The sequence below is a fragment of the Labrus mixtus genome, chromosome 15, assembly GCF_963584025.1.
Source record: "Labrus mixtus chromosome 15, fLabMix1.1, whole genome shotgun sequence".
NCBI lineage: Eukaryota > Metazoa > Chordata > Actinopteri > Labriformes > Labridae > Labrus > Labrus mixtus.
The window spans coordinates 13693648-13705865 of record NC_083626.1 but is presented as its reverse complement, the minus strand read 5'-3'; the positions used below and the strand labels follow the sequence as shown (position 1 = coordinate 13705865).

At 39.7% G+C, this 12218-nt stretch overlaps 1 protein-coding gene across 2 annotated transcripts; it reads left to right on the top strand.

Annotated features, from left to right (window-relative positions):
* Positions 1–45: 45 nt before the first annotated feature.
* On the top strand, positions 46–12152 carry mapk14a (mitogen-activated protein kinase 14a). 2 transcript variants are annotated; one of them, XM_061056587.1, is made up of 12 exons: positions 46–425; positions 2558–2687; positions 2842–2900; positions 6234–6345; positions 6826–6855; positions 7170–7217; positions 7317–7431; positions 7537–7608; positions 8316–8395; positions 10513–10591; positions 10696–10869; positions 11005–12152. In XM_061056587.1, the coding sequence occupies exons 1-12, from the start codon at positions 307–309 to the stop codon at positions 11067–11069; spliced, it is 1083 nt and encodes a 360-aa protein (XP_060912570.1). In that variant the 5' UTR covers positions 46–306; the 3' UTR covers positions 11070–12152. The 2 variants fall into 2 exon arrangements, with proteins under 2 accessions (XP_060912570.1, XP_060912569.1); XM_061056586.1 differs by lacking the exon at positions 8316–8395 and adding an exon at positions 8827–8906 and having other exon boundaries at positions 47–425.
* Positions 12153–12218: the final 66 nt, after the last annotated feature.

The window sequence follows — 12218 nt, the reverse complement described above, 5'->3', positions numbered from 1 at the left end:
TATTTGTTTCTCGCGAGACTTTGAGACGTGTGTTGCAAGCGGGGTGAAATCTCGGGAGCTGTCTGAAAGCAAGCTGAGTGAGGAGGAACAAACAGCGTGAAGATTTAAAACACTCCTCAGACGGTATTAGCAATAGGCAGACACTCAAATTTAGTTAAAAAAGTTATTCAGCGAGAGGAAACACTTTATTTAGCCTCTCTTTTCGTTACTTTGGTAAAAGTTGAACGCAGGCTGCAGGGCTCGGAGTAACGTTACCCACCTCGGAGCAGAAAGTCAAGTCGGTGGTCGGCAGTTAGTTCTGCAGGAATGTCGCAGAAAGAAAGACCCAAGTTTTATCGACAGGACGTCAACAAGACGATATGGGAAGTCCCGGAGCGATACAAAAGCTTGTCCCCAGTTGGCTCTGGCGCCTACGGATCCGTAAGGTAAATACTTTTCACTCCATTAGTTTAAAACCGTGTGTTTAGCCTAGTCACCTAACTTAACCTCCATTCATTTAGACGGGGCCTGCGCTGCAGATGCTAAAGTTAGGTTAGCTCGACAGGATTGTTGGCTAGCAAGGTGGAGACACGATGTGCCTCTCAACGTGAAAACCTGTTGACTTGTTATCTATTAATCACATGCAAAAAACTTGCAACTAATGTACTAAACTACATACCAAAGGCCTACTTTAGGAAACTGCTCACTCATACTTTGAAATCTTAAAAAAGTATCTGGGTCATTATCTGATCGGGGTGCATGTTAATCAAACTCCTAACTTAAAAATCAGTATTTGTACTCATGTAATGTAGATGTACACTCTTTCGCCAGAGGTGTAATTAATGTCATCTGGATGATTCATGTAAGTAACATTAAAATAACACGAGAACATTTAGATCAAGAGATAAGATATTATAGGTGTTTACTAAGCAAGTCCCACATGGCTGAGATGTTTTGTCCCTCTACCTACGTTAATCTGACAGTATGTTTAAAAAGTTGTTTGGGTTAAATGTCACTGTCTTGTAATATCAGTTTTTAGTAATGTTGAGAGGATTGTCAAAAAGATAGATGCAGTTTTTTTCCACCAAATTAGACGTTGTCAGCAAAGTAATATTTTGCTGAAATCAGAATCAGATTACCAAGTAGATTTACACATACAAGGAATTTGACTTGGTGCTAAAGGACATTTTGGAGTTTTTTTAAAATTGTCTGCTCAAAAGATTACATTTATGAATTGTCTTAAAATAGACTGATTGGTCAATATTGAAAATCATCATTGAAGGCATCCCAAGTCTAGTGAGTTTTATGAATGAACCCTTTATAAAACGTATACAATAGCACCATACAGTATTTGCATTCATGATGAGGTTGTGACATCCTCTTGACTTCTCCAGAACACCCTGTTGGTTAGGTGCATTTCCTTATAGCTGCCAACTGTCAGAAGCTTAAGCTTTCACAGGAAACCCCCTTTTGCATTGGCTGATGATTAAATGGGTTGTGCTGATACTATCTAGGACACAACATTGTCAGTGGTTCATTTGATTGAGTGGGCAGATGTTTGTTTTGCAAATGAAAGCGGACAGATGCGCTGTTGCCGGGCAATATGATAATCTGTTGCTGGTCAGATTACTGTCTGCTCACCAGTGCAATGCCTGCGATTGTTTTTTTTTTTTCGAACAGTACACAGGCTCCTATTGTCAGTGTTAACATAATGGACTCTACCTAAGTCAATCGAGAATCCCTGCACAGTCTATTTATACTGTACTGCACTACTTTAGTTAGAGTTACAGCTGGGATGAGATGCCACATAATTTAGGATGCAATCAATGAAAATCCACATTATTATTAATATTTTAACTGAATGTAAAAAGTGATGGTTGCAAGAAGAGTGAGGGCCTGTGTAATGTTTTCATTTATTGGGATATAACTGCTGATGGGTTTAGACAAAAGCATTAGGGGGCTCTTTTTTTACTTTGAAAACTGATTTATTTACAGAGTTTCTTATGCTGGAGTTAATGTTTATTCTTATTCTAGTATTGTTCAACTTGTATGGACAAAATTAGGTGCATTACATTGTGATGTTGTTAGAACCCTGATAATACTGCTTTAGGGGTCCATGCAGTTTTCACTTGTGTCTGTCCACTGACTGTGAACATGTTTAAGTGAGCTAAGTAGGGGGAAGTGTTAGAGATACTCAGCCATTAGAATGCAGGACAGTCTGCAGGCCTGCTCCCAATCTGCTGAGAGATGACATTTTCTGCTTGTGTCGCCCTTTTTTCGTCTTCTTCCTTTTAACCAGACTTCAGCTGTTCTTACTGAATCTAGTTTCGTTTTGGGAACACACTTGGCCCATTCGGACCTGAAACAGTTTCTCTCATCCGTCCTAAAAATTACACTCTTTTTTTCATTCAAAGGTAATTTCTAGTTGTAAGAGTTTTGTATGTTTTCAGTACTTATAGCTTGTATCCCCCAAATCAGCTCATGAAGACAAAAACTGATGTATGCAAGCAGATGTAGGGTATGAAGTCTGTTATTACTTGTGAGGTTCAAGCTAACTTGATGTCCATTTTTGTAACAGCTCTGCGTTTGATATGAAGACTGGTTTAAAGATAGCTGTGAAAAAGCTCTCCAGACCGTTCCAGTCCATCATCCATGCAAAGAGAACATACAGAGAGCTGCGGTTGCTGAAGCACATGAAACATGAAAATGTGAGTGGACACATTTCTCTTCCTTTTGCTCTGTCTGCTTGTGAACAGACATGAGAAAATCAGCTTATTAAAAGTAATTCTATACCTTTGCTTCATCTACAGTTCAATGCAGGTTTGTGTTGTTTATTTGACAGTTGTTTTCATACTCCTGCAGGTGATTGGCCTCCTAGATGTGTTCTCCCCTGCTACAAGTCTAAAGGAATTCACTGATGTGTAAGTGTGATGCATTTGTTAATTTTAAGTTTCCCTCCGTCCTTTGGTTTGAGTTAATCTCAGTAACTCCTTAGCATAATTTAAGAAGGGTTTTCAACAAACTGCAGCCTTTAGTTTCTCAGCAGCAGAGGATCATAGCTGTGGCTGGGAAACACCTGGACACCGGCCAACTGACTAAAGCTGGAACATTTCTTCGACTGTCCGCCCTCTCTGCATGTCACAGGAGTTATTTCACCCCCTGTTTCCCCCCCTTTTGCTTCCTGATTTCTGTCTCTGTGAAACATGTGTGCCTAGCTGACAAACAGGTAGTTATTGTGTGTTGTGGTTGAAAGTTGCCAAAAATGGGAAGTGGACAGTGAGACAATGACTCATTCCTCAGACGGCGGGGGAGGCTGTCTTCTGAGGAATGTTTCTTTTGCACAAACACTAGAGCTGGGTAATTAATCGAGTTTCAATTGCGATTTAGGCTTCCTGTGATCATGAAAACAGGATAATCAAGACTAAACGATTACTGTGCCGTGTGTCATGTGTGGTAAATGTTTCAAAGTGTTTGTCTTATTTTGGTCGCACGAGTACTTCACCACTACTTTAAAAACATAGTTGTTTATATATATTATCTTTATAGATTTATATTTTTTCACTCATTTGTTTTCATTTATTTCTTGTTTTTTGTGTTCAGATGTTAATCGTGTTTAATTATCGTGATTATGGTTTTCACACGACATGCTGCTGGGTCACTTGACTGATCTCACGTCCTGCGATGTAACTATTGCACATGCACAGGTCTCAATTCAGCTCTTCATAAAGGTGCATTGATTGAAACGAAAGTGGGCCAGCTTTTCTTTGAAACACTGCAGAAGACTCTGCATCCATGTCACATTGCAGGTGTCATCTGAAACCTCTGTGTACGAGCAGATTGGCTTGTTTTCATGAATGGGTTGTGTTGTGGTCATGCCTGTGTATCGAGATCTTCCCAAAGTCTTTCAAGTTTCCCCATGTGAGGAAGTGGTGTCCCTGCTTGTTTAGACTCGAGTTCACTAGACCTTTGTTCCTCTTCTTTCCTGACGTGAGCAGCCTAAAGCTACATTAGATTTGACTAGGGTTTTTTTTATTGTACCAATAACCAAATGATATAGATTCCTGTTTTAATACCATGACAGCACAAAAAAGAAGTCACAGACACGTTATGTTGGGTAACTTTTTTAACCAAAAATGCAAGCCAATTCCTGAAAGCTGTCGAAATTGAAGCTTATTGGCAACAAAGTACCAAAACACAGCTAATCTTTTAGTTAATTTGAGATGGTAGATGTTTAAGGTCAATTGATTATTTTTGAAAGCATACTTGCTTACGTCCTAAGTAAATTCTCACCATTAGCCAGTTTGCAGCACGAGTGTGTCAGTCCTGCCGCGTCAGCCGCGCTGCTAACATAAGCTAGCTCTCAGCATCGGTAATGTACGCATGCCTGTGTCCGACATGCTAACGTATCTACTGCCTGAACTGTCTATGGAGCAGCAAAACATATAACACTTCCTCTTATCATGGAAGACAAGTGTTAGAGTGCACTGTGGATTCTAAGATCCCGCAGATAAGAGGAAGCTTGACGCAACGTGTTTGGCATTAAGCGTCTGCAAAATGAAAGTGAAATACGACGGGAGCAATTCCAATGCCCCCGCTCATATCATATGCCACTGGGCAGAGTTAAAATTAGTGGAACAACGGCCAACAATTGCTGACTGACACACACCGCATCACTTCACTGATCTGCAGCCAATTCTGAACAGAAAATAAAAATAACAAGATCCATGGTCTGTTTTAAAAGGCTTTAGATTTATGACCATGTAATTTTGTTCCCTGTCAAGTTTCTGGTATTTATCTGGCCCACAGATCTGATTCATATAAAAGTATTTTGCTAGATCAGCATAAATAAATGTTATCTATGTTTTGGGGTTTCCTCTGTGCATTTAAATTATTGCAATTATCTGATTGAACATCGCAATTATAAAAGCTGTATTATTTTCAACACATTTTAAGAAAATTGAACCTGAAATAAGCACTGATTTGTAACACATAGGAATGTATTTTGAATTGGAAATTGGTTGGAAAAAAGATTTTGAACCGGTTCGTGGACCCAAGAGTCCAAATTGAATGGTGAGATATTGAAAGATTCACACCCCTTTTAGACAGTGTCACCTCTGCTGTCAGCTCCTCTGCTCTCTGTCTGTAAGTGATAAATAATAATATAAATGAAACTTCTGCTGCATCCATTGTATAGCTGTCTTTCAATCCCCATCACAAGTCCATGTTTTACAAGTCCCATCTGGAACAGAACTTTGCAAAGAATCTTCTTCATAATCAGAGCTGTGTTTGAAGGCAAAACAAGGTCACACACATAGATGGTGTGTGATCCTGAGTCTCTGAGAGAAAGGAAAAAGTAGGGAGAGAGAATAGCTGGATTGAATGGAAAGAGAATTTATTCGTATACCACAGAGAAGAAAAACTGCTGAGTCATAGAAAGTCTGAGTGAGTTATGGCTCTCTTTATCGGCACATCTGCTGGAACATTGTAAATGTTCTGAATGCAGTACGATATCCAAGAAAAATCTCAGCTATGCAGGTACTGTAAGTGTGGTTCCCCTCGGCTCTATAAATACAGACAGAGTCTCAACCCTGTGCTGCTGCAGCCGTGTGCTCTGTTTCAATAGGAGAGAAAACAGAGGTCACTATTTATATCCTTTTTTTTTCCAAGGCCAATGAACTTTCGAGAGTGTCTGTGTCCCTGTGTGCTGCAGAGAACAAGTTCAAACGTAACTGGGTGCTATTTTAAGGCCTTGCACGGTGTGGTTGGTGTGAGTAGAAGAGTATTCATGAAATGGGTATTTGTTGAGCAGCAGACTGTCGGAGCAGCACATGGCTCTGTGTATCTTGATTTATTTTTTTGTTCTTGCAAGGGTGCAACTTTTTTTATCATGCTCTTGCATGAGTGCTGTCTGGGCATTAAAGAACAGCTCTTGGATTAAATTTGAACTATCCACTGATGTTGTCCAATTAAGCCCATTTATTTGGGTAAGCTATGTTGTTGAATTACATTCCATCTGAGAAGGGCTTGGCCTTTTAGTGTCTCTGGAGGGAAGTGAGAGTCTAAAGAAACAGAAGCTAAACAGGTTTAAGCTCATATAGCCGTATGGGAAATTAGATTCACACTGCAAACAACTTTGGATGAAGTTGTAGGAAATGCAAATATGTTAATTTCTATCCATCTGGCTTTCTTTTAAGTGAAAAAACAAGTATGTACAGTGTCCTTTTAGACTCTGACCACAGTCTTCTGATTCCCAGGTATCTTGTGACTCATTTAATGGGGGCTGATCTTAACAACATAGTGAAATGTCAGAAGCTCACAGACGACCATGTGCAGTTCCTCATATACCAGATCCTCAGGGGGTTAAAGGTGAGCTCATTTAAAGAAATAATGATCATTTTGGCAACTAGTTAAATGAGAAGATTGATACCACTGGCCATTGATTGTGTCTGGTTGGCTAAGCGTATAAACTAAAGTCCATGTTGGTTGCCTGGCAGCCTCATAGCGACAATAGGACCACAGGAAGTAACTTCTCCAAGCCAAAAAAACTATTACTTACAGGAAAAAAATTGACTTAGGTCATTTTGTGAGTTAAGAAAAGATCTTCAGGATAGGTGAAGTTTGTTACTTTTGGTCAGAGACGGGAGAGCCTTTTCCCCTCTGTTTTCAGTTTGACTCTCCGATACACTAAACTAATCTGCCTCCTGTCCTTATCAAATAGAGAAATATGAGCCAGGTATTGGTCTTCTCATCTAACATAGCTAATTAGCACATTAAACTGAGTTCCAAATCAGTACATCTTTAAACTAATATTGTGATTAATAGCTCATATTCTTTCTCTCTCTCCAGTACATCCACTCGGCTGACATCATACACAGAGTAAGTGCCTTGTTTGTTTATGTCAGACTGATGTCACTTTGTCTTTGACCTGGATGAGGTTAAAAAAAGAAGGAAAACTGTGTCAGGGTTTATGACATCTTCATGGCAGAGTTGTAGCCTGGTCCCTCTGCACACACTGAGGAGAAAATAAGTCATAAACAGGAACTTAACTTTTACACAGTGTTCATGATGTAATGTTTTTTTATTGCAACGTGAACAAAGAAAGGGCAGCTATGTATTTGTCATGATAAATAGGAATGTTTTATAATAATGCAAATCACCCAAATTCACGTTCCTGGCTTTTCTTCCTTCAGGATTTGAAACCCAGTAATCTGGCGGTGAATGAAGACTGTGAGCTGAAGGTCCGTTAACTCTCATTTCAAACTTTTTTCCCCGTCATGAATCCAAAAAGTGAATATTATGCAAACTTCTCTGCTTCTCTGCAATTCAATCGCTCCCAGATTTTGGACTTTGGTTTGGCGCGGCACACTGATGATGAGATGACCGGCTATGTGGCCACCCGCTGGTATCGTGCGCCAGAGATCATGTTGAACTGGATGCATTACAACATGACAGGTAGATGACATTTTTTAAAAAAGCTCTTTTTCATCCCCCAGTGACTCCCTTACACGACAATAGGAGAGTCCTAATGTTTGTGTCTTGTTTCCTTTCTTGTTTCAGTGGATATTTGGTCAGTGGGCTGTATAATGGCAGAACTCCTCACTGGAAGAACTCTGTTTCCTGGTACTGACCGTATCCTTTTCATTTGAGAGTACAGAATGTACTGAGCTCTAATAGCTGCTGACACAGCATTTGCATAACAAATCGAACAGGTTAAACACACATTGACACATTTTTGTGGAGGTACTGATTTCTCTATTTTATTTTATTATTTTTTTTTTTTTACCAGTGCTGTTGCAGAAACTGATCTACAATGCTACTCTTCTCTTTGCTCTCATAGTAACCTACTCTTTTCTTCCAACATGACGCTACCTGAGGTGTATTCATATTAAAAAATGTATCACTGAGTACCTGTTCTCACTGTCCCCTCTGGCTTGACATGCCCTTTTGCTTTAATGTTTCTACTAGCGTGCTTCAACTCTTCCTTCACAGTCAGTATGCATTGTTGGCTGTGGTCCACTTTCTGCCTGCACCACTGCCAAGCTCTTCATTTGTACTCAATATTTGTTTTTATCTTTCTCTCTCCCGGCCAGTGTTTTCAGACTAAGGACTGTGCTTCTGTATTGAAAGTACTGCTGCCTCCACTTCTCCCAGCTCTATGCCGTATCTCCTCTTAACTGAAAGCCTTTTCTTTTGCTGCATCTAATGTGTAAAAACATGAAGCAAGTAAAGTCGGATATGATATCACAGATGGGTTTAAAGTGATGATAAAGACAAGAGATTCAGATTACAACTTTTGTCTCGTTCAACACCTGGTCTTCCTTTACCGTTGTCGGTAGACATTGACCAGTTGAAGCTAATCTTGCTGCTCGTCGGAACCCCAGGGCCCGAGCTCTTGATGAAAATATCTTCAGAGTCTGTGAGTTCACAAAGTTATGAAAGGTTTTTCTCTAACCCATTTCCTGCTCCAAACATGTCTCTCTGAAGTGCAACAAGTTGGTGAATCTGCTACCTAACTGACAGCATGTTTTCCACCCTTTTAGCTTTGTGGTTTTGAGACTTTTTTTTTCTGCCTCTGTAGCTGTGTGAATTAGGTCATACTTGCCTGTATTTGATTATGACATAGGTGATCATACTCTGCCTTGCACCGATTGTGTGTCAAAAGTATTGTGTTGTTTTGCCTCCACATCTACAACCCTCCTCTTAACATTTTGTGTCAAAGCTTGAAGTTTACTTTTCAATATAACATTGTTGTGCATCTATAGTTTAACCGCACCTTGTTAGATTGAGAAGCAGCTTCTTAACCAACTGTGCTCTGTCGCTGTACACCCCTTGACACAAGCTTCGTAGATATAAACCAGCTTCAGCAGATAATGCGTCTGACAGGAACGCCCCCAGCATCTCTAATAAGCAGGATGCCCAGCCCCGAGGTGAGCAGGACCAACCGCTCTGACTGTTGACCAGACAGCAGAGCAGGGCAGGAGGATAGTCACACCTGCTGTCACTCACGTTTTCTTTGCTTTTAAGGAACTCTTGGCTAAGCTTCCTGTTTTAATTTGCGCAATTTATACTACTTTGGTTAAGTGGAGAGTAGGGTTTAAGGCAGTGGTTCTCAACTGGTAGGTCGGTAACCGAAAGTGGGTCGTAAAAATGTGTCTGAAAAAAAAAAACGTGTTAAAAAATGCTTAAATGCTCTTTTTTGGGTTCAGTTTCCTGTTTCTGTTGCACGTATAGTACAACCATAGGTCCAAACTGCACACTTTTCATAAAATAATTCTGATTGGTTGACGAATATGAGATTTGGGTTGCGGTTTCTCATGGAGGAGTAGATGGTGGGTCCTGAGGCTAGAAAAGTTGAGAACCACTGTAATAAGGAGCAGGACAGCCTCTGGGGGTGCACTGCTAGCAATTCAAGATTTCAATTTTCCAGTTTAATCACAATAATTGTGTGGTTTCTGACACGCTTGCTTCATTTGACTGGATCAATAATTGCAGAATGCCCCTGAATGTTTGTGGTTAAAGCGTTTTATGAGCTTGTCCTTTCACTTGTTTGTTTTAGAATGGTATGAGTGCACTTGGTGTTTAGTATCCAGGCATATTGGAGCTACAGTTGTTACTAACACTGTTTACCATATGAGAGCTGCTTTGTTCTGTGATTCTCTTTTTCTGTTGCACATTTGTTGACATGTACTTTTCATAACATAGATATACATGTTGTTTTTTATTAAGGATGACAACAGATTTGTTTTGGTCTGCAAAAGAGGTTATTAACTATGAAAAAATATGAGCAGTGACATAAAATAGATGTCTTTTTTTGAGTACATTACAATACAGTATCACACTAGGACATCTTGCTGTTGTTACACAACACATCAGGGCTGTTAATCACATATCTGGCACAAGCTACACATAGCTTTCACACAAGGTGTTTTTGACTGCTTCATTTCACTTCCCATAAAAACAAAACCTTGTGGCAACAGAAATAAAAGACATACATTAAACTTCAAGTGCATACCAGTTGAAGTATCACAACATTTTCTGTTAAAACTTTACATTCTTTTGTTTACATGGCTGTAACTTCTGTGGTTGATGGTCAGTAAAAACTTGTCTCAGGATCACCTCGTTTACTGTAAACGCGATGATCAGCAACGTCAGGCATGAGAAAACACAGCCAACCTTGGTTGTGTGGGGACTTTAAATAAGGGTAAAATAATTAGCTTTCCTGTAAAACTGCAAAAACAAAAGTAATGCGCCCTCGCGGCATATACTACAGAAGGGCATGAGCCCAAACACAACTCAAATTAGTATTTTTTTAGGCATTCAAGATTACAGGATGCAGTACAGTCACACCTGCAGACAGAGATTTGAGAGATGAGGTCAGTGAACAGAAATGATTGGATGCAGGTGGCTACATTGAACAGAAGCAGACTGTTGGAGCAAATGTTGGAGCATTACGAAACAGGCAGTGATGAATGGCGGGCGACACGTTGCTGCTAGTAGGAGATTCAATTTGATTGACTGTTTTTCTTTTCCCAGGCCAGAAACTACATCGGCTCCCTGCCTCAAATGCCCAAGAGGAACTTTGCTGACGTGTTCATTGGTGCCAACCCACAAGGTAATGCCAGAACCGTTTCGGATCATAACTTTGGCCTCACTACATGTTGTATTTGATGCATCGTAGTCATTGTTAGATTGACTACAGATAAACTTATTTTACAGCTGTGGACCTCCTGGAGAAAATGCTAGTTTTGGACACGGACAAGCGGATAACAGCAGCTGAGGCTCTCGCTCATCCCTACTTCGCTCAGTACCACGACCCAGACGACGAGCCCGAGGCAGAACCGTACGACCAGAGCTTTGAGAGCCGTGAGCTGGAGATTGAAGAGTGGAAACGTGCGTAATGAAGAAAAAAAATCATCATAAAATCTTTATATCCACATACCTGTTATCTATAAATAATATGCCTCATTGCTATGGAAACAGTAGAGTAACCCTTATTCTATTTGAACATTTGCTCTTTCTTTCCAGGATTAACCTACGAGGAGTTGTGTAGTTTTGAGCCACATATTTTTGACGAGGAGGACATGGAGTAACGCGGCCCACATCACATCTTGTCGCCATCATTTTCAAACAACCTTGAACATGTGCATTGGTGTTAGTCTCCCAGACACACTTGCATCAGAGTGCCAACCTGCCCCAGTCAGTTCTAATTAACCAGGAAATGATCCATTATTAGCTCCCTTTAGGAAGATATTACCAGCGTAGACAGAGCAAGAGCTCCACCAATAATCATCTTTCTTATTTATGAACCACTAATGTTGATGGTTTTCTTGCTGGAAAATATTACTTTATGCCAATAGCTGACATAATTTTTTTATTCTTCTGATTTTTTTTTTAAAATTTAGACTTTGATGACTCGTCACTGTGACATTGAGATGCTGAAATGCCTGGACCTATAGCTGTGTTAAATTTTCTATTGAGTAACTTGTGAATAAGCTTTTGTTGTCCATCTACAGGATTATGCTAGTGTATCACTCACCCTACCAAGCTGTAACACATAGCAGTAGGTCACTGTTCCTGTATTGAAATAGAACTTACTTTCAAAGTAGTGACAGGAGTAGATTGAATGTTTTTAGACATTTGACAATTTGAAAATGTGGCTGCTCTGTGTTGACACTTATTTTTGGGGCTACACTGAGTTTCACACATTTTGTTTATTTGACCGTTGAGATGGTTTGTCAAGCTCTCTGTTGTTACACAGAAATCTGTGATCCTCTGCTGTTTTAAAGACAGTGTAATTTATAAGGCACCCAAGAAGTAGGAAACAATATTCAGGGGCACAGGCTCTGCTCAGAAACATGTAAATATCTGTGCCATATTTTTTAATTGTGGTTATGTTATGAAACAATCACTTTTAGTATTGTCCATCAGTTTAAGAATTTTGTGCGTTTGTGAGAGTGTGTTGTCGGTTTACAGGAATTTTAAGTGTCATGCTATAATCTTTAATTGAAATACAGCTTATATGTGTAAAAGAGGGATTTCAAATGTATTTATACTTTGTGGAGGTGGTATTTATAGACAACAATCAACAGATCCCTTAAACTATTTTCAGTCCAGCAGACTAACTACTATCCTCAGTCCTTTGTTTAACAAAATAAAGACTTATTTTTAAGAGACCTATGATTTTCTTTTCCAATTTCCTATGCATTGTTTCATTTTCTATTCTTAAAATATGTTTCAGC